This window comes from Trematosphaeria pertusa, assembly GCF_010094035.1.
Source record: "Trematosphaeria pertusa strain CBS 122368 unplaced genomic scaffold BU26scaffold_5, whole genome shotgun sequence".
NCBI classification, from domain to species: domain Eukaryota; kingdom Fungi; phylum Ascomycota; class Dothideomycetes; order Pleosporales; family Trematosphaeriaceae; genus Trematosphaeria; species Trematosphaeria pertusa.
The window spans coordinates 1,499,758-1,520,711 of NW_022987216.1; the positions used below are offsets into that span (position 1 = coordinate 1,499,758).

Genomic DNA, 20,954 nt, shown 5'->3' on the forward strand with positions numbered 1-20,954 from the left:
TGGTGGTGATGGTGGTGTGAGTTGTCGCGGCCGTGAGTGTTGCGGAGGTGGTGGACTTGGCACTTGAGTGCTGAGCGAGCGGAGCGACAGCGTCATGCGCGCCCCGCCGATCCTGATTGGTCAGAATCCGGCTGCCTGGATGGTGCTCCTCAACCAACGATAAGCCGCCAGCGGACCAAATGGGAAATCTGTGAGAGGTCATTTGGTGTTGATGTCTGCTGTTAGCTGTGCCGCCATATGAGGGTGCATGTGCTCAAAATGCGCGGGGTAATCGACGTCCTTCGACTCCCGGGAAACGACGACGAGATGTTACTCCGAGCGAAGAAACGGCGTCGTCGCCATGCGCGTCTTGCGGTAGGTCGGCAGAACGGCGTGGTGCTGGACGGGTAGACTCCCTTGCCGCTGTATCCTTCAAGCCGAGCGGATTCTCCTGTAGACCGTAACTTGCGCTGCGCGAGGGTAGATTAGAACATCTATTAACACGGTGGGCGTCAAGCAAGGGATATCAAGGGTGCAAGTCTCGATGCCATGACATAATTCATCACGTTCGAGCCTGAGAAGACCGCTTGAGCCAAACCTAGCTGTTTCGAGCAGAGCCCGCCAGTCGTAGGTGAATGATTTGTTGTAGGTAGAGTACAGCCATCGCTATTCGCTCTTCAAGGCAGAATAGCAGATAGTGCGTTCTCCATCTCTCCCCTGGACCCATGAGTGTCCCGCGAAAATGGTCCTTGAGAAGCTTGTTTAGCACGAGACGCCACAAAGGGCGAAGAAAGTGGTATACCGCGTTGCCAACCGGAAGGTTCAAACTCCAAAGTCTGTCCGTCTGCCTCGCGCTGTGTAATGCAACCCGTATCTTATATTTCGCTGGATGGAAGCTGCTCAAAGGATGCCGCTCTCTTTCAGTCTGTCCTTGAACTCATCGGCTTCCTGGATGCCGGGGGATCGGCGTATTAGCAATGGTCCTAGAGCGTTGCTGCGAGAATCTTGCGGGCCACCGGACGTCTCGGGCGTGACTGCTCTTCTACATGATCTTGGTGACGATGTCATCCTCGGCCTGACACGAGAGAAGCACGCGTCAGCGATACCGAGCTATGGGTGCATGGGGAACGACGAAGGGTGGCTGGGCGGGGCATCGGAACATCATGACAGATTCGCTCACCTCCATGTCCTCCAGGCTGTCCTGCTGGCCTATACACCTGAGCACATTCTTCTTGCTGCTCTCCTGCAATTCTCCAGCAATCAGGAGCTCGTCGAGGATGAAGTAGGCCTTCTGGAAATTGAAGATGATGTCCAGCTCGCACACGTTGCCGTAGTACTTGTCCATCTGCTCGACATAGCGATGCACGATCTCGAGGGTGATCAGTTCATTGTCGGTGGAGTCACAGCCGGCGATGAAGAAGAGGGAGGCATATCGGCGGTAGACGATCTTTGTGTCTAACCAGGTTTGTTAGGTCGGCGTGTGGGTTCCGACTACGCTTCACCGACCTTTGTATTCGAGGAAGTTGCACATGCGCGTTCGGCGGGCGAGCACCAGCTGCGAGACGTCCTTCACGATCTTGGCCTTCTCCCGGGGCGCGAGCGTCGTGAACCACTTGGCTAGGCGCTATTGGGGTTCAGCATTAGTCTGGGAGTGGTGAGGGTAGTACGCACGACTTTGCCCTGCCGCGAGAGCAGGATCAGGTATCTGCATTCCCTTAGTACATGCAATGGCGCAGCGCGCGAGCAGGACTCACTTGATGGCCATGGCGGGTGGAGGAGGAATTGTCGTGGTGTCCTCTCCGCTGCAGAAAATCGGGCATCGGCGGTCGCAAGTCAAGCCCCGCGACGTCAAAGCGCCCTCATCACTGGACCCCACGGCAGCACCACTCTGACTTCATAAAACCCGCCCAAACACGCGATTATACCCATCCGGCTACTTCAGAAGCAGCTACAGCCTGTGCTCATCGATCCTGAAGGCTCCTTCTCAACGTTCGGGCCGCGAAACCGCGCATTGCCTCCCAAAGCACCCCACTCAGTGTTCAGCTTACAAACTCCACCGCACTCCCGGACGCGCTTATAATACAACCCTCGGCCTCAAATTTGCCAGAACTTTCAGGTCGCTGATCAGAATTAAGTGGTTTGAAACTCTCTGAGCATCACACCCCACCATGAAGCTCATACTCTCCACCTCGTACGCTTGACCAACCTCCCGCTTTCGCCATGCTCACTGTGCCAGGAATATCATGTCCGGAGGCCCCTCCGTGATACGACGTCCAATCTTCGAGAAGTCAAATACAGAACTCACCTCCTCCCTCCGCGCAAACTTCACCGCACATCAGTCCTCGCCTACACCCACTCCTACCGCCGTCAATGGGACTGCATCGCCGAAGCCCTCGTTCAAGACATGGACAACACAGGAAGGAAACACGCTCTGGATACCTACACATACACCATCCCCGCTCGCCGAACCTCGAGAGTCCTACGACATTACAGTGAAGCTATTCTACCGCCCGAACATACCCGCGGATAGGAGATGCGTGCAAACCCGAGAGGCTATCGATCTAGTACTGAAAGAGCTGGGGACGTCATCGATCGACCTCCTCATAGTCAGCTTCCCCGGCATATCATTCGACGCGGACGATGAGGACTCAGACTTCGACGATCCACAGTCGGAACCAGCATCTGAACAAGACGGCGCAGTACAAGACGCAGAAGATCTCCCCGAGGACATCGACACCATGATTACCACGTGGCGGACGTTAGAAAAATTGCACGACCAGAAGGTAGTGTCAAAACTGGGGATCGCCGAATTTGGATGTGCCAGGCTGGAGAAGTTCCTGCCGCAGACGAGGGTGAAGCCGAGCGTTGATCAGATCAATGTCCGTGACTGCTGCGTGGTGCCGAAGCCGCTTATTCTGTACGCGAAGCAGCAGAAGATCGAGCTCTTAACACACAACGACTGCACAAACGTGCTTCCGCGCGGCACATTACGGGAAATTCTTGGATCAGGGGAGCATGGCGTCGGAGTGCTAGCAGGAGGGGCTCTAGATGCGGAGAGGCTAAAGGGCGACGTCGAGCCGCAATGGGTAGTCAAATACACGGCAGTAGTAAAAGACAGAGGCGTTGTGGAGAGTAAGGGGTACTTTGCAGTTGCGGAGCTAAGGGAGGAATCATGAAGGTTTTTTGGCAGTAAGATACTTTCCAATATGCGCGTTATAGACATTGGTTACGCTAAAATACCCTGATACCGCCGCTTCACCCACTCCCATACTCCGTACCGTCTCTCTTCCTTCCCCCACTCATGCTCTCGTATCCGTACCAATCCATGCGCACTATACTACTCCTGCGCGTTGCTGCTCTCATTACTCTATCACTCCACAGGCTGCGGCGCCCAGCACTCAACGCACTCCGTCTTACTCGGTCCCAATCCCGTATACACCAGCCTCCCGCCACACGCCCAGCACTTCCCCACATCCATGTCTGAATTCGACTCCGTCACCGATCCCGTTCCGGCAGACTCATCGTCTGAAAGTGGTGGCTGGGGAGGCGGATACGGCGAGGGTGATCGCCGCGGCGGCTTTGCACCTTCCGGGGCAGCTGCCCTTGATTCTGACTGGCTCGACTCTGGAGAACTGTCTTCCGAAGACGGAGCTTGAGGGGAGGGGTATGGAGTGGGCGAGCGTAGGGGCGGCGTATGGCGTTGTGGAGAGGTTTCGGGAGCGGAGAAGGAGACGCGGTGTTGGACTGCTGGGGGAGGTGGAGGAGGAGGAGTTTCTGTGCCTCGTGCGCTTGTCGGCTTGTCCATGGGTCTGTGTTTGGGCGTGGGACTCTGGGATGTAAAATCTATGGGGGAAGCTAGAAGGGTGTCCTCACGCTGTAGAACTTACGGATTGCACACGTCGAGGTTCCGCAAAGACGATCTGGAGATGCGGTATGTACGGATGTTGTATGAAGACTTTGGGAGTGTTTACTGACGAAGTATAGAATTTTTAAGGCGATGGCGGTCTTTTAGCAGCAGTTAGAGCTTTTATAGCCTAGGCGTCTAGGGAGTGCCGATGTGATGCTACACTATTGAATGGGGGTGCCCCGTCACTGCAGGGGCTTTGCTGTTATTCCTTGATTACGAGGCGACGCATGGTCTTTGAAGTCCATTTATTCATTTTTAACTTTTTGTCTTTGCCGTCGCACTGGGATTCTCTACATACATATTGTGCTCCTGATCGCTCCGCATGTCCAGACGTTTGGCTGGAGGTTTAGTTGGGGCTACATGCGTGGGCTGGTGGAGCATTTCCCTCCCCCTGCGGAGATATATCTCCAGCCTCGAAGCAAAGCAAGCCCAGCGCGGACCCAAAACACGAGAAACAACCCCAAGCAACGAGTCTATTTCCCAATCAAGATCCGCGCCACTGCTTCACCGCTTACCCTAGGTACTCACCGCCCCATCCGTCACCTGCGCTGTACCCCCTCAGCGAGACGTCCCGGTGTCACATTCGGACATTTAATTTCGTGTTGGGCCGGGATTGCGGTTTCGACGTTGTTCTGTGCTGTGCTGTGGCACTGTTGCACAGGTCGGGTCGGAGATTTTGCGGGACACTGCAGGGCGCTACGCGCGGGTTTTGGTGGAAGGACGAAGGCCGTCTGATCATGCATGCGGGTCGGTATGCCGTGTTACTAGAGGAGTTTTGGAACTGGGACCGGGGAGGAAGAGAAGGGGAATATGTAGGGTTCGGGACACTGCGTTTGAAGGGGGTCATGGGGTGGTACTGTACGGAAACTGGTCGATTCCCTCGATTTGAGAGTCGCCTGTCTATGACAGGTAAGTATAGACCAGCAGTCGCTTACCCACTCGGAAGAGGTGACGTGATGAGTGGAGAGGATAGTTTCGTCTTGACTCAATTGGGGCTTTTGCGTATAGAGCTAAGCTACCAAAATGCACGCTGGCGGACTACAGCCCCTAGCATCGACTCACAAGCGACGGCCTAAGCTTACCCTTCAGAGGCTTCACCTCTTTTTCTTTCTCCTTCATGCATGTGTCTTTGTACTTCAGCATCGAGCTGGCTGTCATAGCCATCCCGTTGGTACTAGAAGAAAAGCAAAGCAAAGAATGAGTCTAAAATGACTACAAAGGCAGCTTATATGCGATCCCCTCCTAAGCTCTTCGGAGAGGCCATTAGGCTCCCCGAGGCGAGTGACTTTTCGTGTGCGTTACCGTGGTTCTATAGCGGATGTTTTAGGATGAAGACCAAGCTGCGTCGTTCCTTCCGGACATGACCTCCTTTTTGGCCGCATCTGCTAGTACTCTCTTATAAAGATCCCCCACAAAAGCCGTTGTCTCCAAGTGCCTTTGCTGGAGAGCCTTTGTGTGTTCGATATATCTCCTGAGTGCATCTTCGTCGAGTGTCGCGTTCGGATGAAGTGTTCACGAATGTTTGGTACAACCTCCGAGTAGCGAACGCCTACCCAAACTCGACGGATATCACCATCGTACCGGGGGTGCCCGACATCAAGCGCAAGTTTTTCTTTCGCACCCAACTACTGTCGTTGTTCCGTTGGGCATCGCTACTATCTATATCTTACCTGTCCTCCTACTATCCTTCGTCTTCATCACCAGATACGATCACGTTTCTCTTTGCCGTATCAAAGCATATACTCCTACACATTCAAGTCTCTCGGGTCACCATGAGAGGCATACTACGCTCTGCGGCCACGCACTCCCAGATCTCGGGCACGACTGGAGTCCTCACCAGATCCACTACCAAAATAACGAACCATACACCAGTACATCGGCGCTTTCTCTCAACCCTTTGGACACAACTCCGACCCACGATGTCCACCCCACTGCTTCACAACCCGGTAACCCCTCAAGCTCGACTCTGGCGCGGACTATGTATTCGGCCATACCAACACGCGCCGCCTCAGCCAAACTCTCTACGCAACCCTCTTCATCCACTGAGCACGCCTCCCACCTCCCCCGACCAAGCCCAAAAGCAAGAGAAAGAGAAAGCCAAGCTCTCAAACTTCCTCGTAAAATTCCACGGCCACTACGGCACCTATCTCCTGACAGAACACATGGATAGCACCCATGCGAGCGCCGAAGCTATCGAGTCTACACTCGCGGTACTCAAGAGCCACGCGCGGTGGAAAAAGGCGTTGAAACAGTTGATATGGTTCTATTATGCGTTTCTGGTTGTCTGGACATGGTTTGTCTTCGTGTTTTTTCCGCAGTCTGGAGAGGCGGTTGTGAAGCTGGTGAGGAGAGGGGTGCGCGGATACCGGTGCGGACAGGGAGGAGAGTGAGAAGAGGAGGTCGGTGACCCAAAAGAGCTGCTAAACCCCAGATCCTAGTTCTGCTCTGTGAGTCTAAGCTTTTCGAGCGACAGACCTCGGGAAGGGCACGTAGGGTAATGGAAAGGAAGGAGCTGCACGATGGGGATAATAGCTTCGTTTGGCTCAGGAAAGCCACCTAGAGGTTTTCAGCGTGTAAACACCAGAAGATCTAGCATATAATTTTCCCCTCTATCTTGCCTTCTCAGCCTGGAAGATTTATTTTTTCATGTTGGAGACGGGAGGTCTCCGTCGGCGACAAACTAGCCCCTTCATTCAACCCCCACAGAGGCGGCTATATCAACTTACCCTAAGTGGCCCTCGTTACACCCACTACTGCGCATCTTCTTATTAAGAACTTATGCACTGACAGAGAAAGTCTCCCGCAGACCACCAACCCCTTGCTTGCTTCCCAATTCCCATCTTTCATAAGCAGAGCCAGAATCCCAGAACGAAAGTACAGGATTCCTGATACCGCCAAGGAGAGAGTTCATACTAGTGCAGTAGCACAACGTGGCACGCGGGGATTTTACCGCCGGCGTGGTTTGATGTGGAGTCTGAGGATTGAGCCGGAGGGTGAGACGAAAGGAACAGGGTTGTTGAAATGAGTCAAGCAAGAGCTCGACACTAGCGCCGAAGACACACGCATGAAATGAGAGGGACGTGTTGCATGATGGGTGCAGACTAAGCAGACGAACTTGTACTTTTCGCGCCAAACACGCCTTCATGGTATTCTCTTTCGAACAAGGCAAGTGTTTTTAGTCGTACACGTGAATCAGAAGTGAATAATCGACCCTCTCTTTTCCGGACATCTCATATCTACCACAACCCCCATCCATCCCTTTCTATCCCAGCACTACGTTCTCGAAGTCGCCCTTTATGCGCGGAACTTCCTCGCCCTCTTGTTCGCCGCCGCAACGTCAGTGACATCCGCAGGCCCACCATCCGGGTTCGTCACCGCGCCGGCAAAGCCCACCGCAGCATTGAACAGATCCGCGGTGCTCTTATCCCGGGTACCCGCAGCCTCGACCTGCGCCTTGCCATCGAGACACGCGGCCTGGGCGGCATCGTTGGCGCCGCACACGTTGATGAGCTGGTTGCAGAGTGCGTTGGTGATGATGTTGGGGTTCAGGGCGTCCTGCTGGCCGCCGCGCGCAAGCGGGTCCGCGATCTGGAAGGTGAATTCGTCGGGCTGGCGGCCGGGTTGTCCGGCTTCGAAGATGATGGTGGGAGTGCATTGGCCGAAGTCAGCGCCCGCGATGGAGGATGCCCCGCCCACGGCTGCGGCGTTGTCGTCGGCTGCGGCATTGTCATCAGCAGCCGCGTTGTCATCAGCAGCAGCATTGTCGTCGGCATTTGCGTCCCCAGCGTCGGCCGTTGCATTGCCCGCGGCAGCGTTTCCAGCATCGCAGGCTGCGGCTTTTGTGAGTTAGATATATCTCCCCGTGTTTGTGGGTCAAAACGTACCATCATCGGCATTGTCAGCATTGTCGTCGGCGGCGGCATTATCATCCGCATTGGCATCCTGGTTGTCGTCCGCATTCGCATCATCCGCGCCACCGGCCGCTGCACCACCAGCAGCCGCACCGCCGGCAGACTGCTGAGCGACCACAAGATCACCCAGACCAGCCTGGTCGAGTAGGTCGAAGACGCTCAAGCCATCCGCGTTGAGCGGGCTGGCCGCGGTCTGCGCGCTGAGAGCTGCAACCGCGCCGTCGACATCAACATCAGGATCGATGAGAGGAGTGATGCCCCTGAGCTCCGCGGTAGCCGGGAGCGTAGGATCGGCGCAGACGTTCTGGGCATTGCCGTTGGCGAAAGGGTTGGTGTTCTTCTCAGCGGTGACCATGCCAATCGCGGCAGCGATGGCATCGGCACCACCGCCGAGCTCGGCGACAATTTGGTCAGCGCGGACGAGCTGTCGTCGTCAGTATAATGACCGAGATAGGAATGAGGAAAGACGCACCTTGTCGCAAGAGTTGGCAGCGCCCAAAAGATCACTGATGGCAGCACCAGCAATGGTAGCCGCCGCACCTGCATCGCCGCCCTGGACAGCAGAGATAGCCGCGATAGGGACCTGTTCCTGGCCGAAGCGGGCCTCGACGTAGGCGACAATCGCCGCAAGGAGAAGTGTCTTGGAGACCATGGCGTCGATCGATCGAATATATACAGAGAATTCGTTAGACGTTAATAGCAAGTGCTAAAAGAGAGACTAGCTCGTAGGTCGAAGAAGGGGCCAACCTGGGCAAAAGAATGAAGACGTCAAAGAATGACTGAAAAGGACGAAAGAAAGTGAGTGAACTTGGTGCTACTGCGAAGATGCTGAGTTGCTGAAGTTCTCGTCCGCGCGGCCATCTCAGCGCTTTATACCTCAATGCACTTGGCGATGCCCGACGCCTCCTGCACTCCGCAACCGCCGCCAGGATTCTGGATGACGACACGGAGAAATTGCATGGTCTCGTATCCTGCATGTAAGTGAGTCGAGGCACAAGAATTCCCTCGGCAGGTCGTGGAAAATGGTTGAAACCGTGAAGAAAAATGGCAAGGCGCGGTGGACGCCAAGAAGTTATGCGGTATGCAGTCTGGTGGGACGTATGATTGGCGACCTGCGACTTCGGTAAGCCTTAGTTGGAGCTGTTATGAGTTCTTTGCGGAGGTGACGAGATTCAGATCGTAGTGTTGCCGAAGGCGAGGCTGGCCTTCGCGACACCCTAGGTCGCAGCACGCGTTTCATGTGACAATGGTACACCTATAGCCGCCACGACACTGGACCCAAGGCGCAAGTGGATGCAATGCGTTCCGATGCTCATCCAACGCTCGGGAGATGGTCATGTGGGTCAAGAAAACACACAAGATACGCGGGCAACAAACATCATGCGAAGGACAGAATGGAGGACTGTGGACAATGCATGCTGGTATTGAGCAAGAAGAGACGAGCGCATGCTTATGCAGCCAAACAAATGCTGTTGAGCTAGAACGCCCAAGAATAGGAATGAGAGTAGAGGAGAGTGCGCAATGCTGCCGAAACCGGGCCAGGGATGAGCTTGCGGCTGGAAGGACCGCAGATCGCACTTGCTGCAGCGTGCTCGGACGCACAAGATCTTGTCCACTGCGCGCGTTTCTGTCACGATGCAACTGTGGTGTTGCGAGCCGCCACGCGCAAGATCAGGCATCGTCCATTGGGTGTGTGATACGGATGCCCCAGGCACCGAAGTCTCCCCGCGACTCGGGTATGCAATGCCCCCAAACGCCACCATGAGTCTATTATGTCCTGTCTAATTTCCTCCGCAGCAGCCTCGTCCTCTTCATCAGCTTCTTGTACTTGTGTTTCTTCATCTTCAGTTTCCTCTGCCTCTTGACACTGATCGCCAGCATGTCTGGGCGCCTCAGATTATCCCGGGAGCGGTTGTGCGCATTTTGCCGCTGTCTCATGCGTTCGAGAAACGGCTGCCGAATCTCAATCTCATCGACTTCCTGTCTGTTCTCTGTAGGCGGTACTGAGATTTCAACCATGGGTGCCGTTGTGGCTGAATATGTGCGCTTGCCGGACGCGTCTGTAGTTTCCGTCACAACAACGGCTGTGCTCCATGCACGCTGCTTGCCTGCTGTAGCAGCCATGAGGGTGTCTTCGACGAGCCCGGGCGAGGTCGTTTCGGATTCGGTCGCTTGGTCGAAAGGTACAGGGGCGGGCGGTGGTCTGAATGGAACAAAACGTGACATGAGCTGGTCCATTGACGCTTGTGGTGGTCCATCCAGATGCTGGACTTCCGCTTCAGCATGCATCTCCTCGGGCCCTTGCTTCTCTTGCACCCGCAGGGCTGCCTCCAGACTTTCGATGCCGCTCGACAGCGTCTGTATATTGTCCATCATCACTTTCCGGTCGGTCGGTGAGCGGGCTTTGAACAAAGAATCGAAGGACGCATGGGTCGCCACGGGAGGTATGGGCGACGTGAGCGATATCGGGCGATGGAGGGAGAAGAAGGACGATATCTTCACTTCTGAGCAGATGTTAGTAACCAGCTCTCTGTATTAGCGTCCATTCCCTTGGACATACCAGGCTTCTGAAGATAGTCGGTGGGTGGTACATGAGGAACGTTGAGGGCCGGGGGTGTTGTTGATCGCTTTCTACCAGCCCTGCCCGTCAGCTTCCTCGCGGGAGCTTTATTCGCGCTCGCAGGCGTCTGCTGCGCGGAGCTCGATCCGTTCGCATTCGAGCCGTCTGGCGGTATCGACGCCTTTGAGGAAGACGGGCGCCGCTGATGGCTCGGCCGGGCAAAGGGCTGCTGAACCGCGCCGAGGGCAGCAGGACGGCCCAGGGCGCAGACCGAGCAGGCTGGCACGGAGCTGGTCGAGCGGACGACTCTCCCGAGCGCGGGGGAGAACATTGCCAGCGGGTGGACAGCGTAGGTCGAGATAACAGCGGTGAGGTTGGGCGTCGGCTGGAGGCGATGATCCTGCTGCGAGTCGCCTTGCCGCGCTCGGGCCGACGTTGTTCCTGACAAGGCACGGTTAGCGTCGTGGAGCCGCATCGGTCACGAGAACACCACTCGTGGACTCAACCGACTTCGGCCTGAGGCCATTCCGCACTATCAAAGCACAACGGAGGCGAAATCACGCAGGACAGCTATTGCCACCACTGGACTGCCTCAAGCGCTGTGGATCCTGCTCGACATGTGACTTCGAACACGACTATCGCTCGATTTCCCCTAGTTGTAACATTCCATCCACAGCCACATCCCACTCTTGTGGCCAGTCAAAGATCCCCCTTAGCCGACATGTCTCTGAAAGACTCGTCCATTCTGTTTGGTCAGGCTGTCGTTCAGCTGAAAGAGCAGGCTGACGGCGACCCTGCGGCGTCGACTTCGTCCGGACTCGCACAGTTACAAGTTACTTCGGGCCTCAACTTTCTAACCCGTAGACAGTCATGCACACTCATCTCCAGTCTCCTAGAAGTGAACGGATATCGTAGGTTGGATTACCCAGTTGAAGAGATGCATTGGCTTATCAAGGGATACGCTGGCTCATCAGGCTGCATGCTTGGGTTCAGATGACTGCATGCGGAAGGCTTCTCATAGGTTGTCCGAAATCCTCCCGCATCGTCCTTCGAAACCATTCACGTGCGCAGTGGACTCTCTACCCCGCGAAGGGCGCAGCCTGCCCCTTCTCGAAGACACCGACGATATGGCTCCCGCCGAAGTCACGGAAGACTACTATGCGATCCTCCAGATCCTACACACTGCCAGTTCTGAAGAGATAACGAAGAGCTATCGACGCCTAGCCCGTAGCGTGCATCCTGACAGAAACAAGGGGTGCCTTGCTGCGACAGCTGCTTTCCAGGTGGTATGCGCTTTGCTGTTAAGAGCTAGTATGATGCGAATAGCTAATCAGTGGTGACTAGCTGCAAAATGCGTACGAGACGCTGAGTGACCCTGGCAAGCGGCGTGACTATAACGAAAAGTGGCCAAGTATTAGAGAACAGAAGGAAGCGGAAGAGGAGAAGCGGCGAGCTGAAGCCGAAGCCGAGGCAGAGGCGGAGAAGGAGAGGCGCAGGGCTGAACAGGAAACAGCCAGGCAGACGCGCAAGGCTGAAGAGAAAGCAAGGCAAACGCACAAGGCAGAGGCCGGACGCCACGCTGAAAGGGCAACCCGGACCAAACCACCCTCTCGAAATGAGCATATCACGAAATTACAACACCAGAAAACCGAATTGGATAGTGATATTTTCGAGCTGAACCGGGCCATTCGTCGACTGCAAGCGGACTTGAAGCGTTTTGCCGTTCAGGATGAGGAAGACGAAGCCCAGCGGAAGAAACACCATGATGGTATGAATCCCTGGGATAGAAATCTCCATTCAGCAAATAGCGAGCTTTCAGAGGAAGACAAGATGGCCAAGGACCGCGAGGCATTACAGCGGGTCGCGGCTAGAGGGATAAAGGAGACTCAGTTGCGCGAAAAGGGGAGCAAGCTCCAGCAGCTGAATTGCGACATGCACAATGTACAGACGATGATCGCCGCTGAGAAGAGAAGCAAAGACGATGCAGAGAGGGAGGACGCCCTCAGAGAGCGGGAACATTTCAGGACGCGAGAGAAAGCAAGTCAGCAGCGAGAAGAGCAACAGAGACGCGAAGAGATTAGAAAGAGAATAGAAGCGCAGCGGAGGCGGGAAGATCTAAAGAAACAGGTAGAAGAGCAGCAGAGGCAAGACGAAGCAAAACAGCAGGCAGAAGAGCAGCAAAGGCAGAAAAAAACGCAACAGAAGCAAGAAGAGATGAAGAGACAAGCAGAGGAGGAGCAGAGGCATGAAGAACTGAGGAAACATACAGAGGAGCTCTGGAGGTGGGAACAATTAAGAAGACATTTTGAGACGCGAGCAGAAGGGCAGCGAAAAAAGGAGGAAGAGAGAAGACAAGCTTTTTGGCAAGAGTATTTCCAAACGATGGAGGAGGAAGGCCGCAAGGCGGCAGAGAGGAAAGCAGCCGAAGACTTCGCGCGCCGGGCTCAGACCAATATGTGCCTTGGAGATGACTGCCCAAACGTAAAGCTCGTCACAGCTGAGCGCCAAAACGAGTCCTTGCCTCTGCAATTTGTTGCCGAATGTAAACATTGTGGGTACTACTCACCCTCGTACGCAACTGTCAAAAGCCAGCACCTTGCTCCTGGTCTGCCTTGCCTCGGAGCTCCTTCGTGGAAGAATAACCGTTACGAGTGCGGCTGGTGCAGTTATTGGGCGACTTCATATCCCGAGTTCGACAGTTCGCATCGCAAATTGCGACGAAACTAGGAAGATGGGAGAGGATATCAAGCATTGGGGTTGTATGGTATTCGTGACGTATGTCGGAGAGTTTTCCGTTGAATTGGCTCAAAGAGAAAGCATTTGTATTTCGAAGACGGACTGCAGGGCCGGCTTCAAAGCCTTCGGATCGCGGGCCTACATTCTCTCACTTCCGTATGTGTACTCGTATTTTTGGCCTCTTTTCAGCGTGCAATACGAGTGAATTTGAACGCGAAGAGTATGCTTCGGAGGAGAAATAATCGCCTGCTTATTAGCAGCTGGCATCAGCCGTCCTGGCACTCCACACACCTGGCATCTCGTACCCATCAGCATCTCCGCTTACATCCACGCCCAGCCCTCCTTAAATCCGGATTTTTACACTTTCTACCCCCCAAGCTGCAAAAAAAAGAAAAAAAAAGAGCGGCACGGCAACTCCCATACGCACCTTCCTATATCCATATCCCACGGAGAAAATCCCTCCCTCGCATCCACACCCCAAAGCAGAAGCACCTACATGCTCGACCCAGCATCGCGGACTAACCGCCCGGCAACAATTCCTACGCACATCCGCTTCCATCTATAACACCCCCAAACCCATGCTCCCTCCTGCACTGCACCATCCTCTAATCCTTCCCGCTCCCAATCAATCATCCCCAGCAGCAGCACGTCAAACGGAACCGCACCAGCTCCATGTGCACAGCGCAGATCCGCAATATCGCTGCCGCAAAGCGGCGGCGGCGGCGGCGGCCCCCAATTCATTCCACCATGCACCGCCGTTGCGTTGCGTTGCTAATCCGCACCGCAACGCACTCTATTTATCCCAATCCAATCCAATCCAATCCACAGTATAAACTCTCCAAGCAGGCAGGGAATAACGCCTGGCTAGGATTGGAGCGACAGCGAAATAAGATAGGACAGACTAAATCGCAAACGCAAACAAGGATATATGTACTAGGATATATGTACTGTAGAAAAGTAGAATTGAATTCACCCGTCCTCGGAACCCGGCGTGCGTGCAACCTCGCCACCGCAACCGCACCGCAACCGGGCATCCAGGGACAAAAGCTGCAGCGTGCACATCTTCCAATCTAGATAACTACAGATAGAGTAGAGTAGGGGGGCCCTGCATGTGCAAATCGCGCGCCACACCCGCTCTGGCTTCATCAAAACAACGTGCGTGTTTCTGGCGCTCGCGGCCGAAGTCTTGCTAGCGGGTCGCTCATCCAAAGTCCGACAATTTTCTCTCTCTTTGCGGTGGGGATAGATGCTTACTTTGCGTGCGTCGGACAAGGGGGCTGCAGTCAGCGATGGAAAGGGCACCACCCAACCAACCAGCAGCACATCAGGTCAGGGCCCTTTGCACCGCCAGGGCGTACAGTACATACAGCTACATACGTGTACGCAGGCAAGCACGTTTGAAAAATCAAGGATCATCGTTCTTTGCTCGTCTCATTTGCCACATGCAACGCCGACAGGAATGGCCTATTTCGCATTGCATGCTGTGTAATATGATGTAATTTACTTCTTTCCCCCCTTTCCCGTGCCACAAGTGTGTGCGTGCGCAGAAGAAACACAGCCTTCCTCCCATTCCGCGCATTGCTATGCCCCAAGGATACATGGATCCGAAGAAGAGTAGAGAGAACCATTGGATATACGCTAGTGAAAGCCCGGAGAGATCCCTGTACCTCTTTCTTCCTGCCTGCCCCCATTTCGGCCCCATGCGATACTGCCGTAGGCCTACCTTCGGAAAAGAGGTAGAAGATAAGGTCACGTTCGGCGCAGCATAGGCTCCAGCGGTGTAGGTCAAGTCGTCATTTCGTCCTAAAACATCGGCGAAGAAGAGGAAGAGAAAGTAGTGAACATGTGGTATATCGGGGGTATGTAAAATAAATATGGGCCGTGATAGCGTCTCTAGAGGGCGAAGGAAGATCGGCGCGCAGCTGAACCCGTTCCTCCACGGTACCTGCAAGCGGCTAGATGTGGTCCGATGTTCAACCTAAGGCGGCCGTCGATTCAGCTGGTTGGCGGCAAAAGGAAAACTCCAATATAGTAGTGTTGTCGTACGGCGTCGTTAGCTAGCTCGCGCTAGAACAGAAGGCTCCGGAGAAGGGTGGTGCTTTTGCGAACATGGAGAATTAGAGTAAGGGATTACAGTATCAGCGCGTTCAGGTTACGCTGCACAATCATATCTTGTACGGATGCCATGGTCTTCTTCAACAGATCCGTGTCGGTGGCGTTGGTGTAGTGGACGTAGACTTCCTTCTTCGGCTGCCGTACCAGGTTCTTGAATTTTTGTGCGAAGAACTCTTGCCCGGCCTCAATGTTCGTGGCTTGGCCTGTGTAGTCGGGGAAGACCTTGTTGATCGGACTCATGCCGCCTGCAATCTTTTCGCGGAACAAATCGATCTTGTTCAAGAACAGGATGAGGGCCGACTTCTCGAAGTATTTGGAGTTTGATATCGATTCGAACAGCATGAGTGCCTCGTGCATTTGGTTCTGCAGAGGGTTATTAGCAGACGTTGTGTCGCTATAGCCAGGTAGAACTTACGCCATTGCGGTCTTCCACAAGCACATGGTCATAGCCGCTGATTGCCACGAGGAACAGCACGACCTGCACGTTGTCGAAGACGTGGATCCATTTCTTCCGTTCTGACCGTTGTCCGCCTACGTCGAACATGCGATATGTTAGGTTGCCGAGCTCGAAGATCGTTTCTGTGATGCCGGTCGTCCTCAGCCGTGTGCGCAGGATGTCCTGATCTGTGGGTAGGTAGTCTTTTGCAAACAGTCGCTCAACGTCTGCAAAGAAGCTGTGGGGTGTTAGCTCTGGGTAGTGAGCGGGGGAAGCTACGTACTAGCTCAGGTTGTCATGCAACGCATATTGGTTGCCTTTCAATATGGCCAGCTGCACGCCCTTGTCGGCCCATAGGCTGTTGAACGCTGCCAGGCACTCCTGGGGCATGCAGTCGTGAATTCCAATTTCGGGGTCTGCGGCGATGAGTTCGGCATATCGCTGTCAGGGTCAGCGTTTGAAGCGGCAGAACGGGTGCACTGCTGGCACTCTGCGAGGCGGCATACCAGGTTATCGTCGTCCTCAAACTCCGTGTCCTGTTCCTGCATAGCGGCAAAGATTGTCTGGAAAGCGGAGACCAGGTTGTTGAAAATGATGGCCCGCCATTGCTGGCGCTCCATCTTGTTGAAGCCGCCTGCATGTATTACCCGCATCTGCTTCAGCACGGTGGACTTGCCGCTCTCGCCGGCGCCTGCAGTCGGAACTCAGTATGGCGCGTGGGATGGTCAATTGGGGTGCGTACCGAGCAGCAGCAGCTTCACCTCGCGCTCCTGCTTCTTCTTGTCGATCCGGATGACCTTCTCGATCTCTTCATTGCGGCGAGAGTCCGGATCGACTGGTTTCTTGCCGAAGCACATTATACCCGGGGCCATGAACAAGCTCGCGGAGGGTGCGCAGTCGCTGCGAGGGCGGGTTCGGGGGGTCGCGGTCCGCTTATAGGCGTGCTCCAGACATGCACAGCAGGCGAGGAGGACAGCTCCAGAGCTATTTACGGGTCAGCCACGCACGCCGTCAAATTGGGCGTCGCAAAACAGAGGGCGGCGGCGGCGGTACCAGAGCCAGAGGGGCGGCGGGCGGGACGAGCTAGGGCGGGCACGCTGGGCGGCGGCGTGGTGGAGGGAGCTAGGGCACGGCGGAGGCAGCGGGGAGCGAGGGCAGAGAGCGGCAGCAGGGGAGTAAGAATAGCGGGCGAATGAGTGTGTGAGCGAGTGAAGACGAGAATAATGGCGTACCTGCGACGTGAGATGGGGGAGGCGCGAGCTGGCGGAGGGAGGAGGTCGAGAAATAGGGTGCTTGCCGAATAATGGCTGGGGGGTGTGCTGTTTGGGGACGGAGCCACTCGGTGAAGCAGCCGCACGCTCGAACCCTGCAACTGCAAACCCAGCAGTGGAGGCGTGGAGTGTCTTTCTGGACGGCGCGGGCCCGGCACCGCAGCAATAATAAATATGGCGCGTGAGGCAGACGTAGCACGCAGCGCTGCGCTGCGTGTGGCCGCGGGCGCTCACCCCTCCAGGGCTGCGCGCTCAGGCGAGGCCAGGAACGTGACGGCAGACAAAGCCCACGCGACGAGGCGGGGCGTCGGGAACGGCAGCAGCGTCGCGGACAACAAAGCAGCACAGAGACAGCGGCCGCTTTGGGCCGCCCCGTTCCACTATTATTGTTCTCTGCGCGCTCCCATTTGCCGGCCGCCTCGCTGCTGGGAGCGTCTGCGCAGAGCAGGCCCGTGGCGGCGACGCGCAGGTTCCGGCGGAGGGGATCGGGGCCTCTTAGCTGCGCGTTTCAATTCTACGCCTGCCCGCTTCCTGAGCGCTGCTCGCCCCCTGCAGCGGCCTCCAGTTTCACTGGCCCACGCCGCCGTGCCCTGTCGTGATACCGTCGACTGATATTGCGCTCCATCGCCTTGATTACGCGCGCACGAATACAGCGCTTCTGCACCGCGCGTGTGCTCCCGCGCGAACACTGGTTCGTCTGCCGTGCCACCTCTCAGCATACGGTACTGCACGTCTCGAGAGCACCGTGGAGGTGTGCGATCACGACGACGGTTGCTATCTCGCTATCTCCGCCTCTCCGCCTCTCCGCCCTCGTCTCAGAGCTAGTCAGGCAGCAGCATTCGGCCCTTCCCGTCTCGCCATGGCGGTTCCCGCTGTCGAAATAAAGCTAGCTCCCATCAGCGACCCCTGCCGACTCTCCGGCATCTTCGCTGTTAAACAGCGCCGCGTGCTCTGCTCTGGTCTCTCGGTTCCACCTCGTACTGCTGCCATCCGACAGTTTTTTTGCTTCTTCGTCTGCCATGCACGTCCGCGTCTGCCGCTTCGATCCGACGACCAAATCGATGCGTCCTGGACTCCTGGATAAACCGCCGGATCATTGCCCTGGACCTCCCTCGCCCAACCCCACCACACGCCACCGCGTACGCGATGCAGGACCACCACCGCGCAGCAGGCGTGCCGATACCTGGAAGCATGAAAATTCGAGCGCTGATAAGCACGGTATTGGCAGCATGGACGGATCCTTGCCCTTGGCCTTCATCTTAGAGCGCAGCTTTAACAACTCCCTGATTTCTTGTAATCCCCGACTTGCAGCACTACTCCGTAGCATTGCAGTTCGTTGTATATTAACCTCCGAATCGATCGTCGTATGCATCGGTCCCACGCCAGCGAGAACGCGGTGCTATGCCAAGCGGACGGGCCTAGCCGGAAAGCGTCCCACAATAGCCACAGAATAGCTTCCCCTATCCAATTGGATCCGGAGCCGTCCTCATGGTTTGGCGAGTTGGGCCGGCATATCATCCAGGCCTTTCCCTTCTTGTTTCCCATCGTTTCCGTGTCTCAACCCAAGTCTTGCTCTCGAATGTCCATTGCGTGTCCGCTTGCTTCCGAAACTGTGGCTTGCACCAAGATTGCTGTTCTCCTGGCTCTCGCATAAGAGGGCCGCAACCCCTTCACTTCTGGCTTATTTGGACGCTGGCGCTTGAGCGTTCGGTGACGGAAGTGGTCTGGTGTACCGTCAAGGCTTGTAAACCTGTAAGTCTGTGGAGCGTGAAGAGAAGGCTTTATGGAAGATGAAGAGGGCAAGGTCATAGAAGAACAAAGGGTGGACACGCGTTCGGGATCATCCGGGCTACGCGGTGTTGCATCAAAGGAGGTGGTATAAGGCTTTACTTCTCTCAAGTCTGGGCGTTGTTCAGAAAACTTACTTATATGACACTTATTCCTCTTCGGTGAGATTACTATTTCTCTCGCTCGCTCTCTTTCCTTCGTCTTCGACGTGCAATTATATTGACTGGATTTCATCCCTCAACACTGTTCATCGATATTGTCGTCAGACTGTAGAGGTCCGGCTCGGTGAAGCCCATCGGCGAACAGGCGAGGGGGGATGAAAGAGCTCCTCTATGTGTCCAGGTATGCTGCTGCTTGTCCTCGTGGCTGCGGAAAGCTGTTACTGAGGGCATTGAGCAGGTCAACGCCTACGAGCTGCTCGACCGAGGTCGGGACGATCAAGTGAAGGATAGGTCTTCCTGAAGGGATTCAGAGCCCTATCAGCTGTTGAGCCGGGAGGACTACATGGCTCAGTGGTGCAGGTTGGTGGGCGGTGAAGGGCTGCTGCTCGCGCGGTTGCCCCAGTACCCGCCCACCGCGACTTCCTTCCTCCCCGCCACCATAACAACGCGCATCGACCGACTTTTTCGCTTCACGCACAAACACACACTTGGGCACACTTTCTACTTTCTCGTCACCTACCGCAATGGCACCTACGGAGCCCTATCGCGGAGCTATTTCGCTCGCCAGCTCGAAATACGCGTCGCCATCGGCCACCCGGAAGGCCTTCACGACTATGCCCTCCGCTGTGTCCCCAGTCACCAAGGCGCCAGTCAACACCGCTGGGGCTAGCAACGCAATCGCCACCAAGGAGCAAGTCGCGGCAGCCGCCAAGGACGTGACCACCCATACGCCCTACAACGCCGACGCTCAGCTTGCCATGGCGCAAGACGAGGCACTCAAGGACGAGGTAGAGAAGCATAGTGCCAAATTTGCCAAGTCCGTCTCCAGCGCCGTCAGCAACACCCGCCGACTCCTCACCCTGATCCGCGACTCCGTCAAGGAAGGCGGCGATGAAGCATCGGCCAGCCTAAAGTCCGTCGACACCCTATGGCAAGAGCTAGAGCAGCTCTTCGAGGCCGCTCAAAATGCCAAGAGCGCTCTACCCGACTTCCTCGAGAAGCAGAAGGGCAATATGAGTCTGTACCATAACTCCGTCATTAACGAGACCATCCGAGAGACTCAGGATGAGCTCAACCTACAGCATAAAAAGGTCAACATCCAGCACTCGCTGATTCTGGAGCGTCAGCAGGCCTTCCTGGACCACAAGGCACAGACGGATGCGAAGCTCAAGGAGTTCACCGAGCTCCAAGAGCGCGTCTCACGCCTGACCCTCGATAAAGGACTCCTCCGCACCGAACTAGATAACGTGCAGCAGCACCTGGACGAGGAGCGTAAAGGCAAGGCTGAAGGCCTCCAGAAGGCTGGCTCCTTGAAGAAGGAAGTGGAGGCGCTAGAGGCGACGAAAGAGAAGTTGGCCACGGAAGGAGACACGCTTCGTGCCACTATCAGTGACTTGCAAGACAAAGTAAAGGCCGCCGAGCACAAGGCAACTGATCACTACGAGAAGGAGATCCGACGGGTTGGCGAGCAGCTCGCTAAGGAGCAGCACAAGGCGACAGCACTCGACACCCTCGTCAAGGCCCTGCAGAAGGGCGACAACTCTGCCAAGAAGGAAGTGGAGAAGTTGAGGACGGAGCAGAAGCTACTCCAGGACAAGTACAACCATCAGAGCGCCGAATACTCGAAGGCCTTCACAGTAAGTGATCACACCTTAATCAAAACAAGATGCTAACCTTCGCCACAGAACCTGAACGAGCAGACTAAGAAGGCTAACGCACTGGCTGCCGACGTCGAGCGTTTCGGGAAGCAGAACGGTGACCTCAAGAAGCGACTAGCCACGCTGGACAAGCTTGAAATAGAAGCCTCTGAGCTACGTCGCGCTAAAACCGATCTGCAGGGCAAGCTTGACAAGCTCCAAGGTGAAATCAAGGGCGCGATGGAGGCTATCATTCATGCTAGGAATGAGGTCGAGACCCTCACGGAGAAATTGAAAAAGGCGGAGAAGGAGAATGACGAACTGGAGGAGGAGAACAACAACCTCATGGCCAAACAGGCCGAGCACAAGAAGGTCTCGGCGGCCTTCTCCATCCTCAAGGGAGAGAATGCCAAGTTGCTTGCCACCGTTCAAGGACTTCAGAGCAAGCCTGCC

General features: G+C 55.6%; 12 protein-coding genes across 12 annotated transcripts; 6 read left to right on the forward strand and 6 right to left on the reverse strand.

The window, feature by feature from the left end:
• Positions 1–1,021: 1,021 nt before the first annotated feature.
• Positions 1,022–1,744, reverse strand: BU26DRAFT_563023 (AP-2 complex subunit sigma; the record flags this gene model as incomplete). Its single annotated transcript, XM_033833104.1, has 5 exons — positions 1,022–1,054; positions 1,160–1,434; positions 1,486–1,603; positions 1,651–1,684; positions 1,734–1,744. 5 exons carry the CDS (start codon positions 1,742–1,744, stop codon positions 1,022–1,024), a joined length of 471 nt encoding a protein of 156 aa, XP_033686072.1.
• Positions 1,745–2,147: 403 nt separating this feature from the next.
• Positions 2,148–3,155, forward strand: BU26DRAFT_530065 (uncharacterized protein; the record flags this gene model as incomplete). The annotated part of the gene is made up of 2 exons (XM_033830937.1): positions 2,148–2,170; positions 2,216–3,155. 2 exons carry the CDS (start codon positions 2,148–2,150, stop codon positions 3,153–3,155), a joined length of 963 nt encoding a protein of 320 aa, XP_033686073.1.
• Positions 3,156–3,252: 97 nt separating this feature from the next.
• BU26DRAFT_275886 (uncharacterized protein) lies at positions 3,253–3,958 on the reverse strand. Its single transcript, XM_033821444.1, has one exon. It carries the CDS (start codon positions 3,782–3,784, stop codon positions 3,350–3,352), a length of 435 nt encoding a protein of 144 aa, XP_033686074.1. The 5' UTR covers positions 3,785–3,958; the 3' UTR covers positions 3,253–3,349.
• A 1,847-nt stretch (positions 3,959–5,805) lies between these two features.
• On the forward strand, positions 5,806–6,276 carry BU26DRAFT_563025 (uncharacterized protein; the record flags this gene model as incomplete). Its single annotated transcript, XM_033833105.1, has 1 exon — positions 5,806–6,276. The coding sequence occupies one exon, from the start codon at positions 5,806–5,808 to the stop codon at positions 6,274–6,276; it is 471 nt and encodes a 156-aa protein (XP_033686075.1).
• A 769-nt stretch (positions 6,277–7,045) lies between these two features.
• On the reverse strand, positions 7,046–8,772 carry BU26DRAFT_275916 (uncharacterized protein). The gene is made up of 3 exons (XM_033821446.1): positions 8,270–8,772; positions 7,771–8,221; positions 7,046–7,722 (listed from the first exon to the last, which is right to left on the reverse strand). Exons 1-3 carry the CDS (start codon positions 8,447–8,449, stop codon positions 7,181–7,183), a joined length of 1,173 nt encoding a protein of 390 aa, XP_033686076.1. The 5' UTR covers positions 8,450–8,772; the 3' UTR covers positions 7,046–7,180.
• A 650-nt stretch (positions 8,773–9,422) lies between these two features.
• BU26DRAFT_275914 (uncharacterized protein) lies at positions 9,423–10,736 on the reverse strand. Its single transcript, XM_033821445.1, has 2 exons — positions 10,358–10,736; positions 9,423–10,298 (listed from the first exon to the last, which is right to left on the reverse strand). The coding sequence occupies exons 1-2, from the start codon at positions 10,686–10,688 to the stop codon at positions 9,568–9,570; spliced, it is 1,062 nt and encodes a 353-aa protein (XP_033686077.1). The 5' UTR covers positions 10,689–10,736; the 3' UTR covers positions 9,423–9,567.
• Positions 10,737–10,873: 137 nt separating this feature from the next.
• Positions 10,874–13,288, forward strand: BU26DRAFT_517811 (DnaJ-domain-containing protein). The gene is made up of 2 exons (XM_033828667.1): positions 10,874–11,643; positions 11,702–13,288. Exons 1-2 carry the CDS (start codon positions 11,359–11,361, stop codon positions 13,082–13,084), a joined length of 1,668 nt encoding a protein of 555 aa, XP_033686078.1. The 5' UTR covers positions 10,874–11,358; the 3' UTR covers positions 13,085–13,288.
• Positions 13,289–15,009: 1,721 nt separating this feature from the next.
• On the reverse strand, positions 15,010–16,641 carry BU26DRAFT_275963 (guanine nucleotide binding protein, alpha subunit). Its single transcript, XM_033821447.1, has 5 exons — positions 16,387–16,641; positions 16,151–16,335; positions 15,928–16,085; positions 15,624–15,882; positions 15,010–15,571 (listed from the first exon to the last, which is right to left on the reverse strand). Exons 1-5 carry the CDS (start codon positions 16,514–16,516, stop codon positions 15,224–15,226), a joined length of 1,080 nt encoding a protein of 359 aa, XP_033686079.1. The 5' UTR covers positions 16,517–16,641; the 3' UTR covers positions 15,010–15,223.
• Positions 16,642–17,089: 448 nt separating this feature from the next.
• On the forward strand, positions 17,090–17,527 carry BU26DRAFT_503650 (uncharacterized protein; the record flags this gene model as incomplete). Its single annotated transcript, XM_033826708.1, has 1 exon — positions 17,090–17,527. One exon carries the CDS (start codon positions 17,090–17,092, stop codon positions 17,525–17,527), a length of 438 nt encoding a protein of 145 aa, XP_033686080.1.
• Positions 17,528–17,731: 204 nt separating this feature from the next.
• On the forward strand, positions 17,732–18,421 carry BU26DRAFT_276022 (uncharacterized protein). Its single transcript, XM_033821448.1, has one exon. The coding sequence runs from the start codon at positions 17,935–17,937 to the stop codon at positions 18,367–18,369; it is 435 nt and encodes a 144-aa protein (XP_033686081.1). The 5' UTR covers positions 17,732–17,934; the 3' UTR covers positions 18,370–18,421.
• On the reverse strand, positions 18,422–19,163 carry BU26DRAFT_276036 (uncharacterized protein). The gene has a single exon (XM_033821450.1). It carries the CDS (start codon positions 18,935–18,937, stop codon positions 18,473–18,475), a length of 465 nt encoding a protein of 154 aa, XP_033686082.1. The 5' UTR covers positions 18,938–19,163; the 3' UTR covers positions 18,422–18,472.
• Positions 19,164–19,191: 28 nt separating this feature from the next.
• Positions 19,192–20,639, forward strand: BU26DRAFT_276030 (uncharacterized protein). The gene has a single exon (XM_033821449.1). The coding sequence runs from the start codon at positions 19,389–19,391 to the stop codon at positions 20,535–20,537; it is 1,149 nt and encodes a 382-aa protein (XP_033686083.1). The 5' UTR covers positions 19,192–19,388; the 3' UTR covers positions 20,538–20,639.
• Positions 20,640–20,954: the final 315 nt, after the last annotated feature.

Excerpts from the sequence above, each read along its gene's own strand:
- BU26DRAFT_275886 (XM_033821444.1), bottom strand. The coding sequence starts at position 3,784 with ATGGACAAGCCGACAAGCGCACGAGGCACAGAAACTCCTCCTCCTCCA.
- BU26DRAFT_275916 (XM_033821446.1), bottom strand. The coding sequence starts at position 8,449 with ATGGTCTCCAAGACACTTCTCCTTGCGGCGATTGTCGCCTACGTCGAG. Across the intron at positions 8,222-8,269 it reads CTGCCAACTCTTGCGACAAG|CTCGTCCGCGCTGACCAAAT; the intron begins GTGCGTCTTTCC and ends TGACGACGACAG. Across the intron at positions 7,723-7,770 it reads TGCTGACAATGCCGATGATG|CCGCAGCCTGCGATGCTGGA; the intron begins GTACGTTTTGAC and ends AACTCACAAAAG.
- BU26DRAFT_276022 (XM_033821448.1), top strand. The coding sequence starts at position 17,935 with ATGCACGTCCGCGTCTGCCGCTTCGATCCGACGACCAAATCGATGCGT.
- BU26DRAFT_275914 (XM_033821445.1), bottom strand. The coding sequence starts at position 10,688 with ATGTTCTCCCCCGCGCTCGGGAGAGTCGTCCGCTCGACCAGCTCCGTG. Across the intron at positions 10,299-10,357 it reads CGACTATCTTCAGAAGCCTG|TGAAGATATCGTCCTTCTTC; the intron begins GTATGTCCAAGG and ends TCTGCTCAGAAG.
- BU26DRAFT_275963 (XM_033821447.1), bottom strand. The coding sequence starts at position 16,516 with ATGGCCCCGGGTATAATGTGCTTCGGCAAGAAACCAGTCGATCCGGAC. Across the intron at positions 16,336-16,386 it reads GGTGAAGCTGCTGCTGCTCG|GCGCCGGCGAGAGCGGCAAG; the intron begins GTACGCACCCCA and ends TTCCGACTGCAG. Across the intron at positions 16,086-16,150 it reads TTGAGGACGACGATAACCTG|CGATATGCCGAACTCATCGC; the intron begins GTATGCCGCCTC and ends TGACCCTGACAG.
- BU26DRAFT_276036 (XM_033821450.1), bottom strand. The coding sequence starts at position 18,937 with ATGAAATCCAGTCAATATAATTGCACGTCGAAGACGAAGGAAAGAGAG.
- BU26DRAFT_517811 (XM_033828667.1), top strand. The coding sequence starts at position 11,359 with ATGCGGAAGGCTTCTCATAGGTTGTCCGAAATCCTCCCGCATCGTCCT. Across the intron at positions 11,644-11,701 it reads CGACAGCTGCTTTCCAGGTG|CTGCAAAATGCGTACGAGAC; the intron begins GTATGCGCTTTG and ends AGTGGTGACTAG.
- BU26DRAFT_276030 (XM_033821449.1), top strand. The coding sequence starts at position 19,389 with ATGGCACCTACGGAGCCCTATCGCGGAGCTATTTCGCTCGCCAGCTCG.